The 21,346-nt window shown below is 37.9% G+C and overlaps 1 protein-coding gene across 5 annotated transcripts in view; it reads left to right on the top strand.

The window, feature by feature from the left end:
* The window catches only part of LOC132399855 (nucleolar protein 4-like), a 338,547-nt gene extending 320,888 nt beyond the window's left edge, over nt 1–17,659 (top strand). For 4 of the 5 annotated variants that reach the window (XM_059980691.1, XM_059980692.1, XM_059980690.1 and 1 more), the window contains one exon: nt 8,631–17,659. In XM_059980691.1, coding sequence (XP_059836674.1) covers nt 8,631–8,833 — 203 coding nt within the window. In that variant the 3' untranslated portion in view covers nt 8,834–17,659. The remainder of the gene's footprint in view (nt 1–8,630) is intronic. The other variant, XM_059980694.1, reaches the window with a different exon arrangement.
* The last annotated feature ends 3,687 nt before the right edge of the window (nt 17,660–21,346 follow it).

The raw sequence follows: 21,346 nt of genomic DNA, 5'->3' as shown, positions 1-21,346 counted from the left end.
TACATTTGATATTAGTCAATTCAGGGTGACAAATTACAAGGAAATTGCGTCAAAGACATGAAATACAACTGAGTAAAATCATTCAAAGAATAATAGCAAAATCTTTTTTTAAAAAATTCAGATTTCCAGAACAGCATTCTGAATGTGTAAAATGTAAATCAAAATACGTTCTGTGTCGTATTTCAGAATGTAAAGTAAACATTTATTCTGCTGCACTTTACCTAAATATATTGTTCTTTAAGTCATGTCTCAGGTGAAAATGTGCCATTATATTGATTGCTTTATTTGTGTTGTTTTTAAGATCAAACAGAATGAAAGTATATACCCTGAAAATTATGACATTCTTGATGTGATTTTATCAAAATTTGCCAACTGTTCTTTCAAGTGGTTAGTTAGTTATTCTGGTCTATAGTAATTAGGTTAATGCTTATTTCAAAATGTCAAAGAGAAATATCTGAGCATATCAATGACACTGTCAGCAACATTACTGATGAAAATCATTTGGCTTGGAGGATCAAGCATTTTGAAATTACTTAAGTGAATAAAACAGAATATTTGGAGGTAACTCTGCACTCTCATGCTTCCATTTACTTGCGGTGAAAATAATTAACCTCCTAAAATTGTAAAAAGATTAGATGTCTCTAGGTTTATCACCTGGCTGCTGGTAAAATGTAATTATCTAAGATGGTGGGGAGGGGGGGTGGTGTTAGGGAAGAGTAACATTCTGGGTTTTGAAAGCGACGTGTTTCAAGAACTGGCTGTTTTTATCCCACTGTAATCCTGTTCAGTGAGGCCTTGGATTATGTGCTAGACGTGGATGGTATTACTCAGGTGACCAGTACAGTAATCCTGTCTCTTATAATGTGAGTGGATCTATTGTTTATGGAGGCCTGAACCTCAGATGCCAATGAAATTAACATTTGCTCTTGGTGCCTCACTTTTATTCAGTATAGATAAAATATGCTGTTAATGCATTTGGCTGAAACATTACAATGTAATTTGATGTCAGTAGGTTTGGATGAATAACTAATAACCTAAATTAGCAACATGTTTATCTCCTTAAAGAAAATAGGGAGCTTCTAGTTTATAGTTTTTAAACATTAATGATAAAGAGCTATCATGAGCTGGAATTACTGGCATTCCCACGCCAATCAATCAGAATATTTGCAGATGTCATAGGTATGAATTTAATTTGAAAAATCTCATGAGCTTGCTCAGTGAGATATTTATATGAGCCTTGATTCCATGGAAACTTTGATTGGACAGCCTATTTACAACCAGAAAAGAATGTATGCCTGTAGCATACAGTTTTATTTTAATGGGTTACAAGGATTTTACTAGAGCTGCAAAGTTGGATACCAGGGAACAACATAGAAGAGGGAACAAATAATTTAACAGTCAATTGTTAAAGCTTCCTGTTAAACCAGTACAAGAATATTATACAGAATGCCCACAAAGTAATGGACGAACTCAAAAGGCCAGGCAGCATCTATGGAGGGGATAGAACAGTCAATGTTTCAGGCCGAAAACCCTTCATCAGGACTCTTAACTAATGGCTGGAACAGATGGGTGAACTGAAACAAGGGAATAGTTTTTTTTTTTACGAGTGACAGGGTGGAAAGATTAATTATGAGAATCAGTAGGTTTGTAAAAGATGTCAATGGATAGCCTGTCTCCGGAGGTGGAAACAGATCAAGAAAGCGGAGAGAAGGGTCAGGGACAGACCAAGTAAATTTGAGGGCAGGGTGGAAGCTAGAGGCCAAGGTGGTGAAATTGATGGGTTCAGCATGGGAGCAGGAAGCAACCCCAAGGCAGTCGTCAACATAGTGGAGAAAAAGTCAGGGAGTGTTAAGGGTCTCGGTCTGAAACGTCAACTGTTTATTCCCCCTTAATAGCTGCCTCCTCCAGCATTTTGTGTGTGTTGCTCAAGATTTCCAGCATTTGAAACATCCCTTGTGTTCAGGAGTATTATATGGGATTAAGGTATCCAGTGCTGAAAAATTTGGGAATGAATATCTCCTGCCATTACTTGTAGGATTCTTTACAATGTTTGTAATTAAGCAGTTAGTTGGATCCATTAAGCTAAGATTATTCTTGATATAAATACTCAAGGGCATAATTACTTTGTTCTAAGTGTTTGCAGAGTATTAAACTCAAAACTACAGCTTTTTTCTGTACATCTTACTGAACTTGTTTGTCAGAAATTGCTCTTATTTCTTGCTAGTACATTAGTCCTGTTGGGACTTTCATCAGTTTTAATGAGATCAGAAAGTAAGTAGATAAGGCTCAGTCTGGTAGAGGCTTGAAATTTTATGCAAATAAGCAGTTTCTGCATTTAAAGTACTACAGTTTAGTCAGGAATGTTAAGTAGACATAAGGGAGGTATATTGAGACTAAGACTTGTGTAATTAAGTAGGTTATTTCATTATTATCCTATTAGTTGGAAGAACTGTATTATAATTAGCATTTGGAAGGTTTTTGTATCGCACTTTGACAGCAAATACAGAAATAATCCCTTTTAATTTAGCAGGACCATATTTTAGCTTTCCAGTGGGTAACATTTGAAAGCCCTGTGAATAAAGTATTTTGTGTGGTAACTTGCAAATAAGTAAGCAAGTTTTCTGTATTCAGTGGTGAGTCAATTTAAAGATCCAATTTGTCATCTTAATGCATGCATGGATGTGTTGTGCAGATCATATAATCACTGAATCGTTTAATCACAAGAAGAAAGTTGGGGTACGTGTCAGGATCCAAGCATCATTTTATCACTTTTCAAGTTGTTTGTAGACATAGATCACAAAAATATGGCTGTCTCTCACACCACCCCACTTTTCAGGGAATTTTGAATCCTCAGTGATGTTCTTGACCTTCACATTAGGAAGGTAACATGTTCTCCTAGAATGTCTTCAACTACAGATTATTATTATTATTACAGTCTAGTTATTGACTATTCTATCACCATAGTTTTTCTATTATTTCTATGAGTCCTCTGACTATTTGAGCAATCCATTATCAATTGCTAGACCCAAATACTGATTTAAGACATAAGATGTACCGGGGAAAATCCTGTACTACCTGTCGTATCCCTGGTGTCCTTTTCATAGTTGTTCATTCCCACACACTGCAGGCTATGGGTTAACTATCTCTTGAAGCTTGGCCTGGTGCAGCACCATTTGCAGCTCAAGTTTCAAAACCGAGATTCCATCTTCCGCCAGCCGATAATACTCCTTGCACCTGCTGTTGTAATCGATGTGTAAAGCACTTCAGAGCTTCTCTGGGCACAGGATGGCACTGTCCTGCAATACCCTTATCAGTCAATGATTAAAATTTGCCAGCTCTTTCATCTGAATGCTCGCATCTGGATTGCTAGGACATACTTGGATATGAACTGATCTGTACATACGTTCCATTTACTATACATTATGCCTAACCTGTTCTTAATCAAAAATCTCCAACCCAAGCATTCATCAAACAAACCTACATTGTATTATCACCTAGGATAGTCTCTAATGTCTCTTTCAGAAACTTCTTCCCACCAGTTCATTCCTTATCCTGCTGTTGCTCCCCAGCAAAATAGGCAGGTTGGGTAATGATGAACATAATTTATTTTGCTGTGTCTATTCAACCATGTGCCTCGACACTCAGCAGCATCTTCTTAGGCGATTCCTTGGGATTGAAGATTACTTGGGTCCACTCCACTTCTGAGGTGACCATTTGGGATCTAGACTCTGGTGCAGGCGGATCAGCAGGTGTTTTGTGGGGCAGATAGGTGAATAGTCTGGAAGGAGCGGTTCTCCATAGACTGGTTGACCCAGGGCTTCTGTCGGTTCCCAGTGTGTGGACTGAAGGGCATTGGTGCCATTTAATAATTGGCGTAGGAATGTCAACTGGAGTTCAAACTAGCGGAGTGTGAGGTGCTGTACGTTTGGAGATCAAGTATAAAGGGACAGTACACTGGTATTGGCAAGATCCTTGTGTTGATGTACAGAGGAACTTTGGACTCCAAGTCCATAGTTCCCTGAAAGTGGCTTCACACGTTGATAGGGTGGTAAAGAAGGCATATAACATCTTTGCCTCTGTAAGTTGAGGTAATGAGTTAAACAGTCAGGAAGATAATTTGCAGCTTTATTATGCTATGGTTCAGCTGCATCTGGAATATTGCATATTGGAAAGACATGGAGGCCTGGATTAGAAGGCATGTGTTACATCAGGAGATGTTGGATGACTTTGGTTGTTTTTTTCTGAGTGGCAAAGGCTGAAGGGAAATTATTTTTCAAGTGGAGATGATGGAGATTATACCTTTGGTGTAGGAGGCTTGATGGAATGTGGTGCGGCATTGTGATGAGACAGATTGATAGTGTTGGTGCAATGGCCAAGCTTTGGAGCCATTCATTAGGATCAGAGCTTGAATGTGAATCATAAGCAAAATGGCGTGGTTAGTGGGAACAGAAGAGTAGATCGAGGGCAATCTGTTGAAAATGCAGAAAGGGAAGGGGAGCATTTCAAAAGGATCACTTCCTTCATTCTTCAGTCAAAGTCTTATGGTACTTTCCTGTGCAATTGCTCACCTCTTCCCTTCCCACGATCCAGGCACTGAAACAGCAATTCACTCGACTTCTAATGAAGTAGTCTGCAATCAGCATTCACAAAGTGGTCTCCTGTCCATGGAGAGACGAGTCATCAAATGGGTAAACTCTTTGTGAAACATCCACATTTCAGGCTATATGAACATCCTGAGGCTTGCCACTTATATTCTCCATCCCAGTCCCTGTCTGACCTCTCTGTGGCCTCCATTTTTATAACAAGGCCCAATTCAAGTTGAGTAGCAACACTTCATCTCTCTCAGCATTCTACAGACAACGGTACTTGATTTCAAATTCTCCATCTTTCAGTAGCTCACACTGTATTAGAATGGCATTTCTGCCTGCCATTCATTTGTGATGTTACCCATCCCCCCCACACCGTATTATTATAAACTGGCCTTCTAGGCATATCCCACACTCTGCTGCCCACACTTAATGTACAAGGAAACATAATCTACCTTTAGCTACATTTAACTCATGTGGTCTCACGTTGTTCTACTTATTCCTTCCCTACCTTCTCTGCCATGATTTTAATTTCCCTCTATATTGTTAAACAATTTCAAACCTAAAACATTACCTCTCCTTCTGCCACAGAGATGTTGCTTTTATTTTAGTTTTAGATTTAGTGATTAGGGAATTTAAATTTGACCAACTATATATATTGCAAATATCAGTATAGTGATTTAAAAAGCATATTACTATTCTCAGAGTCTCTTACTTAAACACATTTCTTCTACAATACATTCATCTTATTCTCTTATCAAACATCTCCTAGATACCCTGCAGAAAGAAGTTATACACTTTACTCCGTATACCCCACCAAATCAGACAGATGTGATTTATTCTTTACTGATCTATTCCTGTTCATCTTTGACTCATCTCTGTGCATTGTGTATGACTGACAGATTCCAGTAATTTCTCTGTATTTGACATTAATAGGCTTGTTGTCCCTCAAGTCCTTCCTCTCTGTTTTTAATTAATAGACTGATGTTCTCAATTTTGCAAGCCCACAACATAGATTGTTTTCAGGATGGCTCAGTAATCTTGTTCACTGGAGCATCCATGCTGAAGACCACTTGGTTACAGGAAGGGAAAACTGGACCGTAATGCATGGAGCAAATTTCTGCCCACACCCACTGGACAACATGTCCCTAATTCAAACAACTGGCTGGTGAGGTGGATATACGCTTCCGCCAAAGGAGATGTAAGGCACTCCTTCCCTCCACTAGCCTGCAGGCCACTCTTGGGCGAGCTGTAGCACCTGCTTAGCCCCCCCCCCAGTCAGGGTCATGTAAGATGGTGAATGGTTGTATGAGCAGCTGGTGCATATCACTAATCCTGGGTATGCGACCACAGACACCAGGCAGACAATCTCTGAAGAGTATTGATCATGTAGGACACTGCCCAGAAGAAGGCAAATGGCAAACCACTTCTGTAGAAAATTTGCCAAGAACAATTGTAGTCATGGAAAGACTATCATCACCCACGTCATAGGACACAGCATACAACAATTGAACAAATCCTAATAAAACTAATAAATTGTAAACACTTGAATCCTGCTCAGTCATCTTTTTGATTCATGTGCAGTATGGCAAAGATGGCAATTTACTTGTCAATAGTTCAGTATTTAAGGTGAAGAGAGGACAAATCTTTCAGCGTTTTGTACATTTTTATCTTTCATTTAGAGTCACTACATTAAAATATACTGTTTAGAACGACTGATAAACACAGGAATCAACATGCCCTTCTCTTTGAATGTTATTCCTTTTAAAGTAAATTTTAATCTTTTCCCATAGTCATACATAATTCATCCTGCACACAGGTAAATATGATTCTATTTTACCTCTGGTTCAACTGGATTGACAGATTTTGTAAACTGCGTACCAGTTGGGGAATTGAATAAAGAATGCAGAGGTATGATGCAACAATCTAAGGTCCCCTGATGGTTCAGTTGATTTATTTGATGTATAGTTCAGCAAGACAGACATGAATAATGCCATATTCATGTCAAAATCGCGGATTTAAGATCATGCTCCTATTTAGAGAACCCTCAGGCGGAAGGGGGATTCCAAATAAATGCTATTGACATTGGTTATTGGACAAGGACAATTACAGTTTGCTGTGCTGTCAATTATCATCTAACATCCCACTTCAGTATCCATGTATCGTGTCAAAGCTATCATGTTACAAGGAGTGAGGAGTTAATTTTGTTAGGCAGCACGTCCATGAAGGGCTGAAGGACCTTTTTCTGTGCTGAGACTATAACCTGGGAGAGGTGGGAGCATTTTGTTCTGTGAAATTCACCCTTTTCTACATAGAATGCAAGACCCTAGGGAAATCAGCAGCTTAACACCGCACTGCAAATTTTGAGTGTTAAAGATAATTTTAAACAGGAAACTACTAATAGCAGCATTACATTATTTAGAAGCTGAAGTAATTGCAATTTTTCCCATTATGACTGACCAACAGGAACTTTTCATTTTACTTATACACCACTTATTTCTGGAGAATTATATTTGATGTGCTTTACAAAAATAAATTGTGAGCTATTGTAGTTTTTAGACATGAAGCAAATCTGCAGACTCCATTAAATGTTGCTGTCAAATTTAATGATATATAGGCTATTCCTTCCATGCAGAGAGTCTACCATTGAAAAGAGGAAAGAACAAGATTAGCTACACAACTGAAGTAATATACAGAAGGCTAGGACACAGCACCATTCTGTTTAATTATCTGGCATAAAACATAGGAGCTAAATTAGGCCATTTGGCCCATCAAATCTGCTCTGCCATTTGATGCTGGCTGTTTTATTTTCCCTCTCAACTCCTTTTTCTTGCCTTTGCCCCATAACCCTTACTAATTAAGAACCTATCAACCTCCACTTTAAATATACGCAATGACTTGGCCTCCACAGCTGCTTGTGGCTATGAATTCCACAGATTTACCACCCTCTAGATGAAGAAATCCTTCCTCATCTGTGTTTTAAAGGAACATCCTTATATTCTGAAACTGTGCCCTCTGGTCCTAGACTTTCCCACATCCACTCTATCCGGGCCTTTCAAATATTCAGTAAGTTTCAGTGCAATCCCAGAGCAAAACGCTCTTAACACGTTAACCCTTTCATTCCTGGATTATTCTGATAAATGTTCTCTGGACCCTCTTCAATGCTAGCACATTCTTTCTTTGATATGGGGCCAAAAATCATTCACAATACTCCAAGTATAGTCTGACTATTTATGCCTTCTGGATCCTCACCATTATGTCCCTGTTTTTATATTCTAACTTTAATTTAGGAATTCAGGATGAGAAAGGTAATACTTTAAAATAACTGCAGGTTTGGAGGGAGCTATGAGGATGTAGCTCTGACCTTTAATCTGGATGGATGCAACTAGAGGACAAGAATGTTGTGCTCTTATGGGAAAATGCTAAATGCAAATTGGTGTAGCCAATCAACCACCCTAAAATAATTATAAATATGCAGTCAACTGATCCCTCTCAACAGACAGTAAGCAAAATCAAAAGAGCAAGTTCCTGCCACAGACATCATTAGTTCTTTGAGAAGTTTGTTTCAAGTTCAACAGCAAGCCCTGTAACATTCCCTCTCATTGAAATGTTGTGGCCTTGCCAATGGCAGGTTAGCACAGCATCTGTGTGAGGAAGGCAGTTATTCCAGAATTAATTATCTGCATTAACTTTGAACTCTTAGCATACTGAAGCTTATTGTACAGGATTGTACTGTAGGATTAGTGTTTAAAAGATTATATATTTTGGAGATGACATGTCTAAACATCAATATTATTCGTTTTTGGGACATTCTCACTAATTTGATGAAATGTCGTAGTGAGCAATTTCCTTTTCAGATCTGGAAACTCATTAGAAAAAAATCTGCTACAAAGCATTAATCATTACATATTTAAATGCCCGGGTCAGATCTTCACTACTAAGATTCTCATTCTCATTTATAAAGCCAGTTTCTTATTAAGAGCGCTGAATGTATTGAGATGCTTAACATGAAAGATAACTGGATTCATTTCTAAATCCTTTTAGGCCCAACTGATCTCAGCATGAAGGCGCTGGCCTCAAATTCGACTTCATCCAACACAAGCAACAACAGGGGTGTACCAGCAGCACAGCTCAGTCCAACAGAAATTAACGCGGTTCGGCAGCTCATTGCTGGCTACAGAGAATCAGCAGCCTTCCTCCTCCGTTCTGCAGATGAACTTGAAAACCTAATTTTACAACAGAATTGACTCCTGTCAGCACAGTCCTAGTGATAACACCCCACATTCTGTAGTCACCCAGTTCAAAACTGGAAATGGAGAGGAGATTCCTCTTGTTACAATGATGGCCATTAACCCATTGCTGCTATGGAAGTGATAACGCCACCAACCTTTAACCTCAGACCTTCATCAGGACCAAGTGTGCGAGTGCAGATGTCTTCAACCCAAGGACCTCATTCACCAGAGTATTTGTTTTCTTACCTGGCAGCACAGACTGAGAGATTTGACACGTGCAAGAACTCAGCTCCTCTCACAGGCAGCAGTAGTTCCTGTCCAGTTGCCATCCAAAACCCATAACGCATTCAGCTCCCAGGTGCAATACCTAGTAATGCTGCTAATAGAAATAACCTAGTGCAGGCCTCTGGATGAACAATAGAGCAAAAGAAAATAATCTCTACTGGTTTTGAGCTCATTCTGGTCATTAATTATGAGGATAGTAGCATCAGAAAGTACATGCGTCATTAGACTAATTTACAAAAGCGTTTTTTATTACCAGCCTTTTTGTGTTTTCCTATTGAACATCAGATTCACTAGATACTATCCATGGTGAAGCCTACATTCTGTTACTGCTACAACTAATGGAGGCACTTGTTAGGGATCCACACGCAAAATGTCTCAGTATTAATTTGATCGTATATGGAATAATATAGAGCCAAACAAAAGGTAGGTGCATTGATTGGTTCTCGTGTGAAACTCATGTACAAGAGATGTAGCTGTGAGTGTACAAGGCCAGTGCAGAAGAAACATCAAATATTTTTAAATATAATTAGTGAAGTGCACTTTCAAGAACATATAGACCATTTAGTGCTTGCCTGTATATATTGATAAATTGGAGCTAACATCTATATAGGTGAGTGATACTTCATTAGTACTGGATATTTAAGCTCGGTAGAATTTTAATGCATTTTCTGATTTCAGAATGTGCGTGTGAAAATACAGGATTTAATTCTGTAATTATGTTATTTTGTACATAGTATCAGCAGAATAGTTTTTTTTAGAAACATTCTATACAAAGTCAAAACTCCCGTTTTAGTCATTGCAGGCTTCACATCAGTCTCTTATTACCAAAATATTTTGGTGGAATTAACAGATGAAGCTTAATGCAGGCAGGACAACTCATCTGTGAAGAAAATCCAGAGCATGACTACTTTAAGAAGATTCCCTACTCTGTTTCAATACCATAAGCAGTGGAACTGCATTCTGTATCAAAGAAAGTGTAACAAGAATATTGTTCAGAAACTTCACATCACTGTATAAATATTTAAAATTTAACCCTAGGCTTGCATAGTTTTAAGCATATCCAGTACTTGCAGGGGTTTTAGTAAAATAAAATATTCTAGTAAACCAATAAGAGTGAGTATTACCCAACTAGAATAGGCTAAACAAATGTAAACTGAGGGATACATTTTATAGCCAGTCAACTTCTTAGGTGGTTCTCAAATCATAGTTTTGATCATCAGTACCATGAAGTTACATCAAATAACTTCCACTTTATTCACTGCCAAATACTACATTTCATATCCTGCAGGACTTAAGCTTTTATCTCTTCAGCAAATGAAGATGTGTGATGAAATCTTTCAGAACTCAGGTAACAGTTTATACCAAGGTAAACTTTTTACTGTTTTTTTAAAAAAAGAAAAAAGGGTGAATACTGTGAAACAGAAACTGGTTTGTCATTTTATACTTTGACTCTGCTTTTAATAGTTAACAGTAGCTGCAAAAATAGTTAATCTAAGTCTTTTATTGTAAGAAATAAACACTGTATTGGGATAGTTTCAAACTAAATTTAGTTCTCAAAAGCTTAACCTTTATTCACTGGCACCAAACTGTATAAATATTTGCATAAGATAGCTCTAAGAAGGGATTAACCAATATGTTAGCTTGTTTCATTGCAATGGATGTGCTTGATTTCATTCAGGTCAATAACATTACTGTCTACATTCAGGGATAAACTCATTAATTTTGGAGAAATATCTATCTGTTATATTCCAGTGCTAGCAGTTAACCCATCAGAGGAGAGTGGATATTCTTCCAACTACCACAAGGTACCATATGATATCAGCTTTCCAAAGAATTCTACTGAAACCTGTTTTGCTGTGGAAATCTCTCAAATTTGCTCAGAGGATTCATTAAATCTTGCATTTTTCAAAAGGGCTTAACTCCTACAACTTTTAACCAAACTTATCTAGTGAAAAATGTGTTTCTGCACCATAAAATAATGCTACGTTGAAATAAACTTCAGTTATACTTTGTAGAAAGATTGCTTCAGGACTGATGTTGCCCAGATATCACCAAATACATTGGTTTCTACTTTTAACCACTAATGTAACAAAGGCTTTTTATGAGATACTTCTACCTCAGTTTTCCCTTCATTATTCATAACGATCAGCTGTAAAATAAAATTTAGCCGCAATCACAAATATACATATTTCCACCAATCCAGAAAACAGAAACTTGGTTATTCATTCCACACCACCACAGTATATTAATAAGTTCCTTTTCTAAACACCCTCCCTCCAATAACTTTAAACACTACTGTCACCTGACCAGATTGTAAATCGAAATGAGGCTGCACGCCAACTTCACCAAGAGAGCTTCGCAAGCATGCATTGAATTGTTTATTTTAACAAACAGATAATTATCAGAAAACAAACATCAACAGAGATTTGAAATTGCATTTTATAGGGAAATCCTTCAAAATCCATGCCAACTTTAGAAAGGCAATCTGTACGCATGCAGTAACATATTGCAGGAAATAAATTATCATTAAACCAGTGATGCATACTAGATATCATTGACATTATTGAATACAGTGCAACCACACATCTCAACCACCTGTTTGTCATACTGAGATGAAATCTTCCTGAGACTCAAGGCCAAAGCAATCCAGCAATATTCAGTTAATTATAGAATGACCTGATAGTTAAGAACCATAAACAGGAATAGTTTTCAACCAGACCTCAACTATTTTGGACCAAAGGAGAGAATGAAGTAGAGAGAAAAAAAATCTAGAAGCAGCAAAGAGATTCAGTAGTCCATGTGCACAACTCACTTAAATGTAGCCGTCAGGTACAAAAATCATGTTGGACTTTATATCAGGAGGGCTGGAAAATAAAAGAGAGGATATTTTTCTACAGCTACACAGAACTGTAGTTAGACCGTATCTACAGTACCATGACTTACCAGCTTTGGATGCCAGCCCTAAATCACCAGAGTATTACAATCAATAAGAATGAGGAGCAATTCCATGATCCAGGCTTGTGTTCCCTGAAGAAAAATGAAAGACTTGGGAGTAACTTAATTGAGAACATTAAGATTTTGAAAGACATTAGAATAGTAAACAGAAGAAAATATTTCCATTATCAGGTAAGCCTCGGATACAATATATAATCTTGAAATTAAACTTTCAAGGGATGTAAAAGGAAAGCTCACTCACAAAAAAGAGCTGGCATTAATTTAAGAATTTAAAATAACAGTTTAGAAGAATTTTTGTTAACTATGACAGCTACAGTTTATAGAACCAAGCCAGGTAACTGGATATGGGTTACACGTCAGCCATTAATTGCAGCAACCTGTATCCCTTCTTGTCCAATTCTGTTCCCAACTCAGTTCCCAGTGCAGCAACTTTTAGCAAACACATTATTTGATGAAAGCTTTAAATCAACACAATTTTCACAACACCTCTTAGGGCAATTAACCTTCACTTATTTTTACTGGTTTAGTTTAAAATATTAAGGCAAAAGTACGCTTCATACTGAAAATGCTACCATCCTCATAACAGCCCAATTGTACAGAGCAATGACATGAATGGATTTTGATTTGATGATAGTCATGACTGTAATAGTTTAAGTTAAACGGCAATGAATGCTTAATATAACCTCATTCATACACTTCTGGGACCTCGTTCAAGCCGAAGAGCTGTTGATGTTCTCTGCCCTCTGTTTTAAGCTAATCGTCCTTTAAAGTGCTTTGTGTATGACACAGAGTTGCTTTTTTTTTTATGAAAAAGGGTGGGAGGGAAATGTTTTTATTAATGTACAGGATGTTGCAAAATTTTGTTCTGTGTGGGTTGTTGTCCTTAGCAGTTCCAGAAGAGAGACAGAAAAAATAGGCAAAAGACAATCTTAGCCCCCATTGATGCTGTGAGTAACTTTTTCCATAAGTGCAGCTATTGAGTAAAATTGGGGGAACACTAAGTATTTTTCAGCCATAACTTAAAGTCACTGAAATGTTGTTGCACAATGATAATGAATACTTCTGAGGGCTGTGTGTAATTATGCAGTCATCATTCAAAGATCTTAACCCTCTGAGTGCTGATTTTTTAAAAAATTCTAGCTGTTAGGCCGTTTACTTTGTTGAACTACTGTACTATTGCACCCGTTTGCAGAAAATGCTGACCACAGGGGACATTTTCTGTATGGAAACCATTCCAAGTGACACTGAACAATGCTAACCGTACTGTTACAAATGTGGAATTGAAAGGATTAATAAGCATTAACTGGCTTAAAATTTGATGTGTCGTACACAGTTGCAGTCAGCAAATTAACTGGATGTTGTTATTAAACAACAAAATAGTGGTGCTTTTGGTTTATTTTGATGGGGAGGAGGAGAATCCGTTTCCTTAACTGTTTGTACCTAATACCAATGTGAACTTTGTATTTCCTTCTGATTTTTGACTCAGTGAAAGTGTGGCTGTTTACATGTACAGATTTTGCGATTTTGTGTTCTCCAATACCCTGTATTAATGCTGTAGAAAGAAAATATCCCAAATTCTTTTAATATTTATTGCATATACACAGTGAATATGTTTTCCTATACATGTGGCTAATTATTTTGATTCTTCGTGTTGATATAAGTAAAGCAAATGAGTTTTTTGTATTCTTTTTTGTTTGCTAAATGAATAGCATGGGCAGTTCTACTTACATATCACTTTAAATATGAACCAATGATCTTGCTGGAGCTATCAGTATGGTGTCAAACTAGCAAAATGCACTGGTTTCATTATACTCTGTGGAATATCTTTGTACTATATACATATATAAGATGGAGTACTAATAAAACCAATATACTGTGTATCAAAAAGAATAGTCAGATGCTAATATTCTTTACTATCAAAGTCCTGAGCCTTTTGCTTACTGACATGAACAACTGTAGGGGACTATAAAATCCTTGCTCACACTCCCAATATGAGAACAATATTTATTACAACTTCAAGGTGCACAAAGTGGAATTGCCACTATTGCCAGAAATAGTTGTGGATGCTGTTACTTTAATACCTCTGCCTACTGTCTTAGGTTTTCCATAAATCTCCTGGCTGTCTGCAGATTGGTGTCAGCTTGGAGCACTGATTGGTGTCACAGTCATCTCTCTGTTTCATCCATCAGGACCTGTTGGTGCGGTGTTTTGGCAAGTTGTTGATAACACTCTACATTTATACAATGATGGAACCAAACAATTTTGTAGGGTGGGGAGTTGTACACAGCATTAATTTTCCAGTTCCAAATGATTATTTATCTATTCAAACATAAAATGTAGGGTAAAGAGAACAAAAACTGATACTACTACCTGGTACTTCTTGCTCTTCAACAGAGATTGATTAATAGGCATTATATTCATGATAGATGATGAATCACAGTACATCTACAAAAGTTCCAGAAGCTAATGGCCCAGCACTGGCTAACAAGAAAAGTTGATGATGGTATTAAAATAAAAGCTAGTAATACTGATTATAGAACATCTAACTTGAACACCAGGGGGATTTTGGAATTAAAAGATTTACGGTAATGATAAAGAAACTTGCTCATATCATAATATTTACATTTGTTTACAAAAGCAAATGTGAATCCCTTAAAGACAAAAGCAGGAGTTTAATGGAGCAAAATAGAATTATTATCAATAAATAGAAAAATAGAAAATTATGGAACTAAAACCAGCCAATCCACAGAACTCCAGGACCTGCATCCTGAGATTATAATGGAAATTTGTAGAAATAACAGAGCATTGGATAAATGTTAGAATGAACCTCGACTTTTGGAAGATAGAACAATGTTAGAACATAGAAAACTGCAATCTAATTAATCACGTCCATAGAGAGTAATGATCCTTACTCTTCCCTTTTTCATGCACCCATCGAAATGGTTCTTAAACATTGCGATCATACCTGCTTCCACAACTTTCCCTGGCACCTACCAGAGTGTAAATACAAACTTGCCTCTTAAATCTGTTTATGGAAAACGTACCCCCTTTCACCTTAAAGCTATGCTTTCTAGTATTTGACATTTGCACCCTAGTGAGAAAGACCCTATTTATGGTTCTCTATTTCTATCTATTTTCTCACTTGTATAAGGACACACCTCAGCCTTCAGTGCTCCAATGAAAACTAAGTTTGTCCTACTTATCTTTCTAACTAATACTCCCTAATTTAGTCATCATCCTGGTGAGCCTCTTCTGTGTACCCTCCAAAGCCACTCAATTCCTGTAATGCAGCACAGTACTCCAAAGGTGGTCTGACACATTCCTAAAACCACTGCAGTGCATTCATAATAGCCTCTCCTCTGCACTCACAGGAATATTACTATAATGCATTTTAGTAAAAGATAAAAAAAAGTGTGATCAATGTCGTACCGAAACAATAGTGGGAAAAGGAAAACATACATAGAAAAAAGTAGCTTGTTTTTATATTTTAAATGTAATATTATTAAATCTATTGTTTTGAAACAAATTAAATTAGGGACAGTGTTTTTATGGACCGTCAAATTGCTGTTGATTGCAAGTTGGCAAATGTTGCCCTAAGACAAAAGTGAGTAAAAGTAAAAATAAAGAACCACTGCCTTGTTAACCTAATCATTCCAATAGATAAATTATGGAATCAATGATTAAGGGTGCAATAAATCACTGGTCCCCAACCACCCAGCCGCAAAGCATGTGCTACCGGACTGCGAGGAAATGATATGATTTGTCGATATGAAATGATGAGTCAGCTGCGCCATTCCTCATTCCCTGACACGCCCACTGTTGAACTTGAACGCACTGGCGGTCATTACCCATGCGAGGTCATCAGTGACACCCTCGCGCCAGGGATCACTGGTTGGCCTCGGGTAACCGGCCGCCTCACGCGGCCAGCGGGAAGTGCCATTGCTACTGGCCTGGAGCGCGGATAGATGGGCGCCGCCTCTAAACTTGTTTAGCACGCTGAATGGTTGTGGGGAACCCGGTGCTAAAATATTCACAGACGACCTAATTCAGGCTCAGGGTTTCGTAAGTAGCAGAGCAGCTACCTCGCTGCGATCTACTGAAAGTCATCCCTTAGGCCGTTAGATCCTACCTACCTACAAGGGGGGCAGGCACATGTACGCCCTGGCGCACTCCTCGCTCAGTCGGTTGCTCTCTCTGGACTGCGACCTCCGGCCCTTACCTTGTCCTCTCACTGGTGTGTAGCAATGATTTTATGAGGAAAATATGCACTGTGTGTTTAATATTCAAACATTACTTAAAATGTTATGATGCTGTTGACTTGTGAGTTATAATTGACTCCTCACTATATTCATGGGAGGAAAGTGTGTTTAATATTAAATTCATTAGATAAATCCTTTTAGAAATAAAATTGAGTGTATTAGCCACTTATAAGTAACTTATAGTTGACTTATCACCTATAGTCCGGTCTATTCCGGTCATGATTAACACCCACAAAGCCCCTCCACCCGTCAGCTGGTCCGCAAGAATATTGTCAATATTAAACTGATCCGCGGTGCAAAAAAGGTTGGTGACCCCTACAATAAATGAACACCTCAAGAAGAATTACAGATTAGAAAGAGTCTTTGTGTAAACAATAATACTGGTTAATCAAACAAAAGAGATCTTTGGATTTGATAGAATAAATGAGGAAAATCATCTATTTGGTGTATTTAGATTTTCAGAAGATTCTCAAAAAAAGTGTTAGTCTCAGAAATAAGCAGTCATCTGGCCTTGCAAATCAAGCCAGAAGTAAAGAATTTAGGTGTTATTATTGACTGAGCTAAATTTCAAATCACGTACTGTAATAACCATATTATTAAGACTGCATTCTTTCAAGGAACATTGCAAGAGTTCACTTTTTTAAAACAATCTCAAGGCGCAGACAAGTTCATACAGACTTTTGCTTTCAGCAATTAGGCTGCTGCAATGCACTCTGTTTAGGACTGCCTAAGATAGATATAAATCAGCTGCAGCTTGTTCAAAATGCAGCAGCAAGAAGCTGAGCACATTCCGCTGGTTTTGGCATCATTACTCTGGCTGCCTGTGCCCTCTAGGATCAATTTTAAAATGCTCTTAATTGTAGTTAAGGTCCTGAATAATCTTGCTCCTACATGTATTGGAGTGTCTATCCCCTTACATCTCTTAATCATAAAATTAGATCTGTACATACTAGTTCGCTTGGTATTCCTCGAGCCAAGCGTATAAGAACTGGTAATGCAGCCCTTTGCTCTGAAACACCAAAAATCCGGGATATTGTACTCAATGAGATACTGTATATCCGGCTAGTACTCCGGAATGTTTACAAAACGCTTCTAAAAAGCTACTTTTTAAAATGTCGCCTTCTCATAGGAGTACTTAATGCCTGCTGATGTTAATTACATTTAGATAATTTGGTCTATTCGATTACATTTTAATCTACATAATGTTTGTCTTACGATTTTTAATTTTGTGTTGTATTTTATGACTACTGATTTACTTTTACAATCTATGTAAAGCACTTTAAGCCTGCATGTTAATTTACGAAAGGTGCTATATAAATAAAATTATCATTACTATTCTCAATCAGGTTGCATGGTTGGTCAATAGTACAGTGCACACATGGTTGGGAGTAATGTACTGACAAGCAATGAAAATTGGTTGGCAGACAGAAAGCAGAGAGTGAGAAGTAGTAAAATGGATCTTTCTGTTTTACTTGGGTTGGCTGGCTGAGACTAATGTAGTTCAATGCTTAATGTTCTCTCTCAATAGTTGAGTAGAGGGGATCAAATGTCAACTTCCCAAGTTTGCTGATGACATTAAACTGGATGGGATCGACTATAGGGCAGAATATAAAGAGGCTTCAAAGTTATAAACACATTGAGTAGGCAAGCAAATGAAAGATATATATCTTAAAAATCATTTGGGTGCACTTTTTAAATGTTGCAAGACTGAGTAATGTTGATGTTTAAAGGAAACTTCCTTGTCCACAGGTCACTGAAAGTCAACAGGCAGGTGCAGCAATGATTTAGGAAGGTGAATGGTACATTGTCCTTTTGTACTCAAAACTCGAAATGGCACTGCGCATAGGATGCATTGCTCCCTCTACACCCAGAGAACTGAATCCAGATTTGGTCATCATAACATTTTTTTTTAAAAGATGCACTTACTAGAGAGGATGCTGTAAATATTCATTAAAGTGTTTCCAGAAATGGCAGAATTGCCATATCAAGAGATCTATAATTCTTATACAGGAGATCTTATTAAAACTTACAAAATTCTGAGTGGTTGATGGATGGTGAGGAACTTTTCTCTTGGCAGAGTAGTAAAGAATCATGTCCTTCTCATATGAGGACATTTAGGACTAAAATTAGAAAAAAAAAATTCTTCATGGTGTGGTGATAATTTGGAATTTGTGACCCATTGGGGCTTTAGAGGCTCAGTCAACTGTTTGCTACACTTGGTATTAAGAAATCAAGAGATTATTGAGATAATGCAGGAAATGGCAGAGATTGAAAATAATCCATCTTGATGAATGGTGCAAACAAATGGCATTTCCCACTCTTGTGTTCTTGTTGCACTGTGTCAAAACAATTCACAACCCAAACAAAAGGCATGTATAAAAGTACACTTTCAGCTGGGCAAAGAAATCAATTGACCACTAATGATCCCATTGTAACATTAATTACTAGATTTAACATTGTGCTAATTTTAATGGATTATGGTAAAATGCAGCAACTTCACTGAGATCACAGACCAGTTCTGCAAAGCACATAATTTGGCCAGTAGCGAGTGGTGATTTGCAGTTCACAGCTTGCTGCTTCTCTCTGCATGTTCCTGGCTAATTTGTGCATTAATGAAGGCTATGTATTGCTCAAATGCCATCATTTATTTCAGCATAATCTCATTTGTGCTTTCACTTGGCTGAGTTGAGGTAACACACTAGCTGTGTGTAATTGGCACACCTTCTACCTAAACCTTGTACATAAAGCAACTTAGTTTATTAACCTTCCTCATTTTATCTGCCATGTACCCTGGACATATCTTTAATCAATGTGGTGAATGTTTATTCTATTGTTCAGATGCTGACATTTTCTCCTTAGCAAATTTGTATTTGAATGGAGCAGTTTTTTTACTTGGGGTTTAGTCCCAAGGTACCATACAGATCTATGCTGGGTTTACAGTCTCTGTTTATCAGTGGCCTGTCCCATGAGATGGACAAGTTTATAAAAAGAAAGTGTCACAAAAGAACCACATGAGGGTGAAAGTAGGTTGGAAATGGGCAGCAAAGATTACTAAATTTGAATTCTGTCCAAGTACAGGAAAGGGCACTCTTGCAATTGTCAAGGTACAAGGGCCAAGGGAGAGGAGCTCCAACTAAGACTGAGGTAGGTTGTTACATATATCCCTCAGAGATAGGTGTAATTTCCAAGTATAGTTATTATCAATTTATACCTTGTATTACCTTGAGATTCTTGCAGGCAGTCACAAGACAAAACACAACAGAATCCTTGAAAAATCCCACACCATAAAGACTGCCAAACATCTAATGTGTGAAAATAAACTCATCTTACAAATAAAAAAGTACAGAGTCCCCAAAAGTAAGTCCATAGCTGCAGAGCCAGTTCAGCACCGGAGGCAAGTGCCGATGGCTGCAGGCCACAGATGCAAAGTCAGTTCAATGCTGCCGCAAAGTAAAGACTCGAGAGTAGTGAGCTGAACACAGATTTGTCCTTCAGCCTCCATCTTTTTAAACACCTTCATCTTTTTAAATTGGCTTGGTGCCTAAATCAGCTGTTGGTTTGTTGTTCTCTCTTAGGCATGGGCCATGCCACTTCAATCCAGCCCAAAGTCCATACCTGCATTCTCGAGATTAGTGTACCAATCCTTCAGGGTATCTCTAAAATGCCAGATTGTACAGACAGTTCTAAAGCACAACTGCCAAAGGGAAATTACAGACTGCAGATTGCTGCAATCACAGTCCAAATGAATGGCCATAGCTCGACCCTTGATCTGGGAGAAGTGAGTGGAGTTGAGGCAAAAGGTATTCAATGCAAGGACAAGTTTACTCATTTAAATGTGGACAGGATTTTTTTGGGCCTTGAGAGCCCACTGGTCATCCCAGTATGGAATGGAAATAGGGATTGTACACGCATTGCAAAGAAAAGCTATTTGGGACCAGAAAACTGTAAACTGTCAATATGTCAGAGTATCTTGCAAGTAAAAAAAGTACAGAGTCAAAGTACAGGAAGTAATTAGCAGGTCACAAGTAGGCAGAAACAAAGACTCTGCCCTGACCATCCTACTTTTCTGAACCTTGGACAGGAGGTAGATACTAGCTGTGTGACCACAAGGCTAGAAACGTCGAGGGGAAACAAGGTACTAAGCAGTTGAAGGAGCAACATTCAATAATACTTCACGTAGGTTTACGTAAATGGTTCAAAACCCAAATCTAGTTAATAATTGGAAGATCACCTGGGAGAAGTGGAGAATTTAGGAAAGGAATTCCAGAGATTAGAGGCTAAAAGGGATGTGTGCTAACGTTAGAGTTGCAGAAACTGAATGATTGAGGCTTTATGAGAATGTACATCTTTCATAGTTGTAAGGCAAAGAACATGAGCAAACAAAACTATGGATTTAGTTGAACACACGTTGAGAATTTGAAATTGCAGACACAGTAGGGGCAGGAATCATAGGGATAATGAGTGCTCAGGTTTACTAAGAGAGTAAGCGGTGGAAGAGCTTTGGAGACAAGATTAATAGAAGTTTCAGCAACATATACTGAGAGAAGGGCTAATGACAAGACAGCCTTGTAATAGACTTCCAGCCTTGTAGATGGTGTAATATTCTAGACAGAAAAAACTTGGAGTCACTCAGCAGATAAAAATATGAAGCTTCTAACATCTGATTTGGTCTCAGACAGTGGGCAGAGAGAGTCAAATATTTATTGGTTAGGAATTGATTTCCTGTGACTGGCGCTGAAGGCAGTTACATTAGGATTTAGTAATATTTAATTGGAGAAAATCTCAGGTCTTTCCATTCTGAATGTCGGGCGAACTGTGACAAATTTGAGGCATAGGTGATTTGAGAGCCCGTAGCAAATTAAAGTTGGGTATTATCCGGGAACATGTGACATCATTGGATGTTGATAACAGGCAACATGAAGGTTTAAAAAAAACAAGTTTTGATCCTTGGGGCACTCTACAGATTAGAGTTCAAATGAAAAATATATTAGGTGAGATTCACTAGCTTAGAAGGGAGATAGTTTAGAAT

The sequence above is a fragment of the Hypanus sabinus genome, chromosome 9 (assembly GCF_030144855.1).
Source record: "Hypanus sabinus isolate sHypSab1 chromosome 9, sHypSab1.hap1, whole genome shotgun sequence".
Lineage (NCBI taxonomy): Eukaryota > Metazoa > Chordata > Chondrichthyes > Myliobatiformes > Dasyatidae > Hypanus > Hypanus sabinus.
The sequence above is the reverse complement of the archived record's forward strand: the minus strand, read 5'-3'. Positions and strand labels throughout refer to the sequence as shown.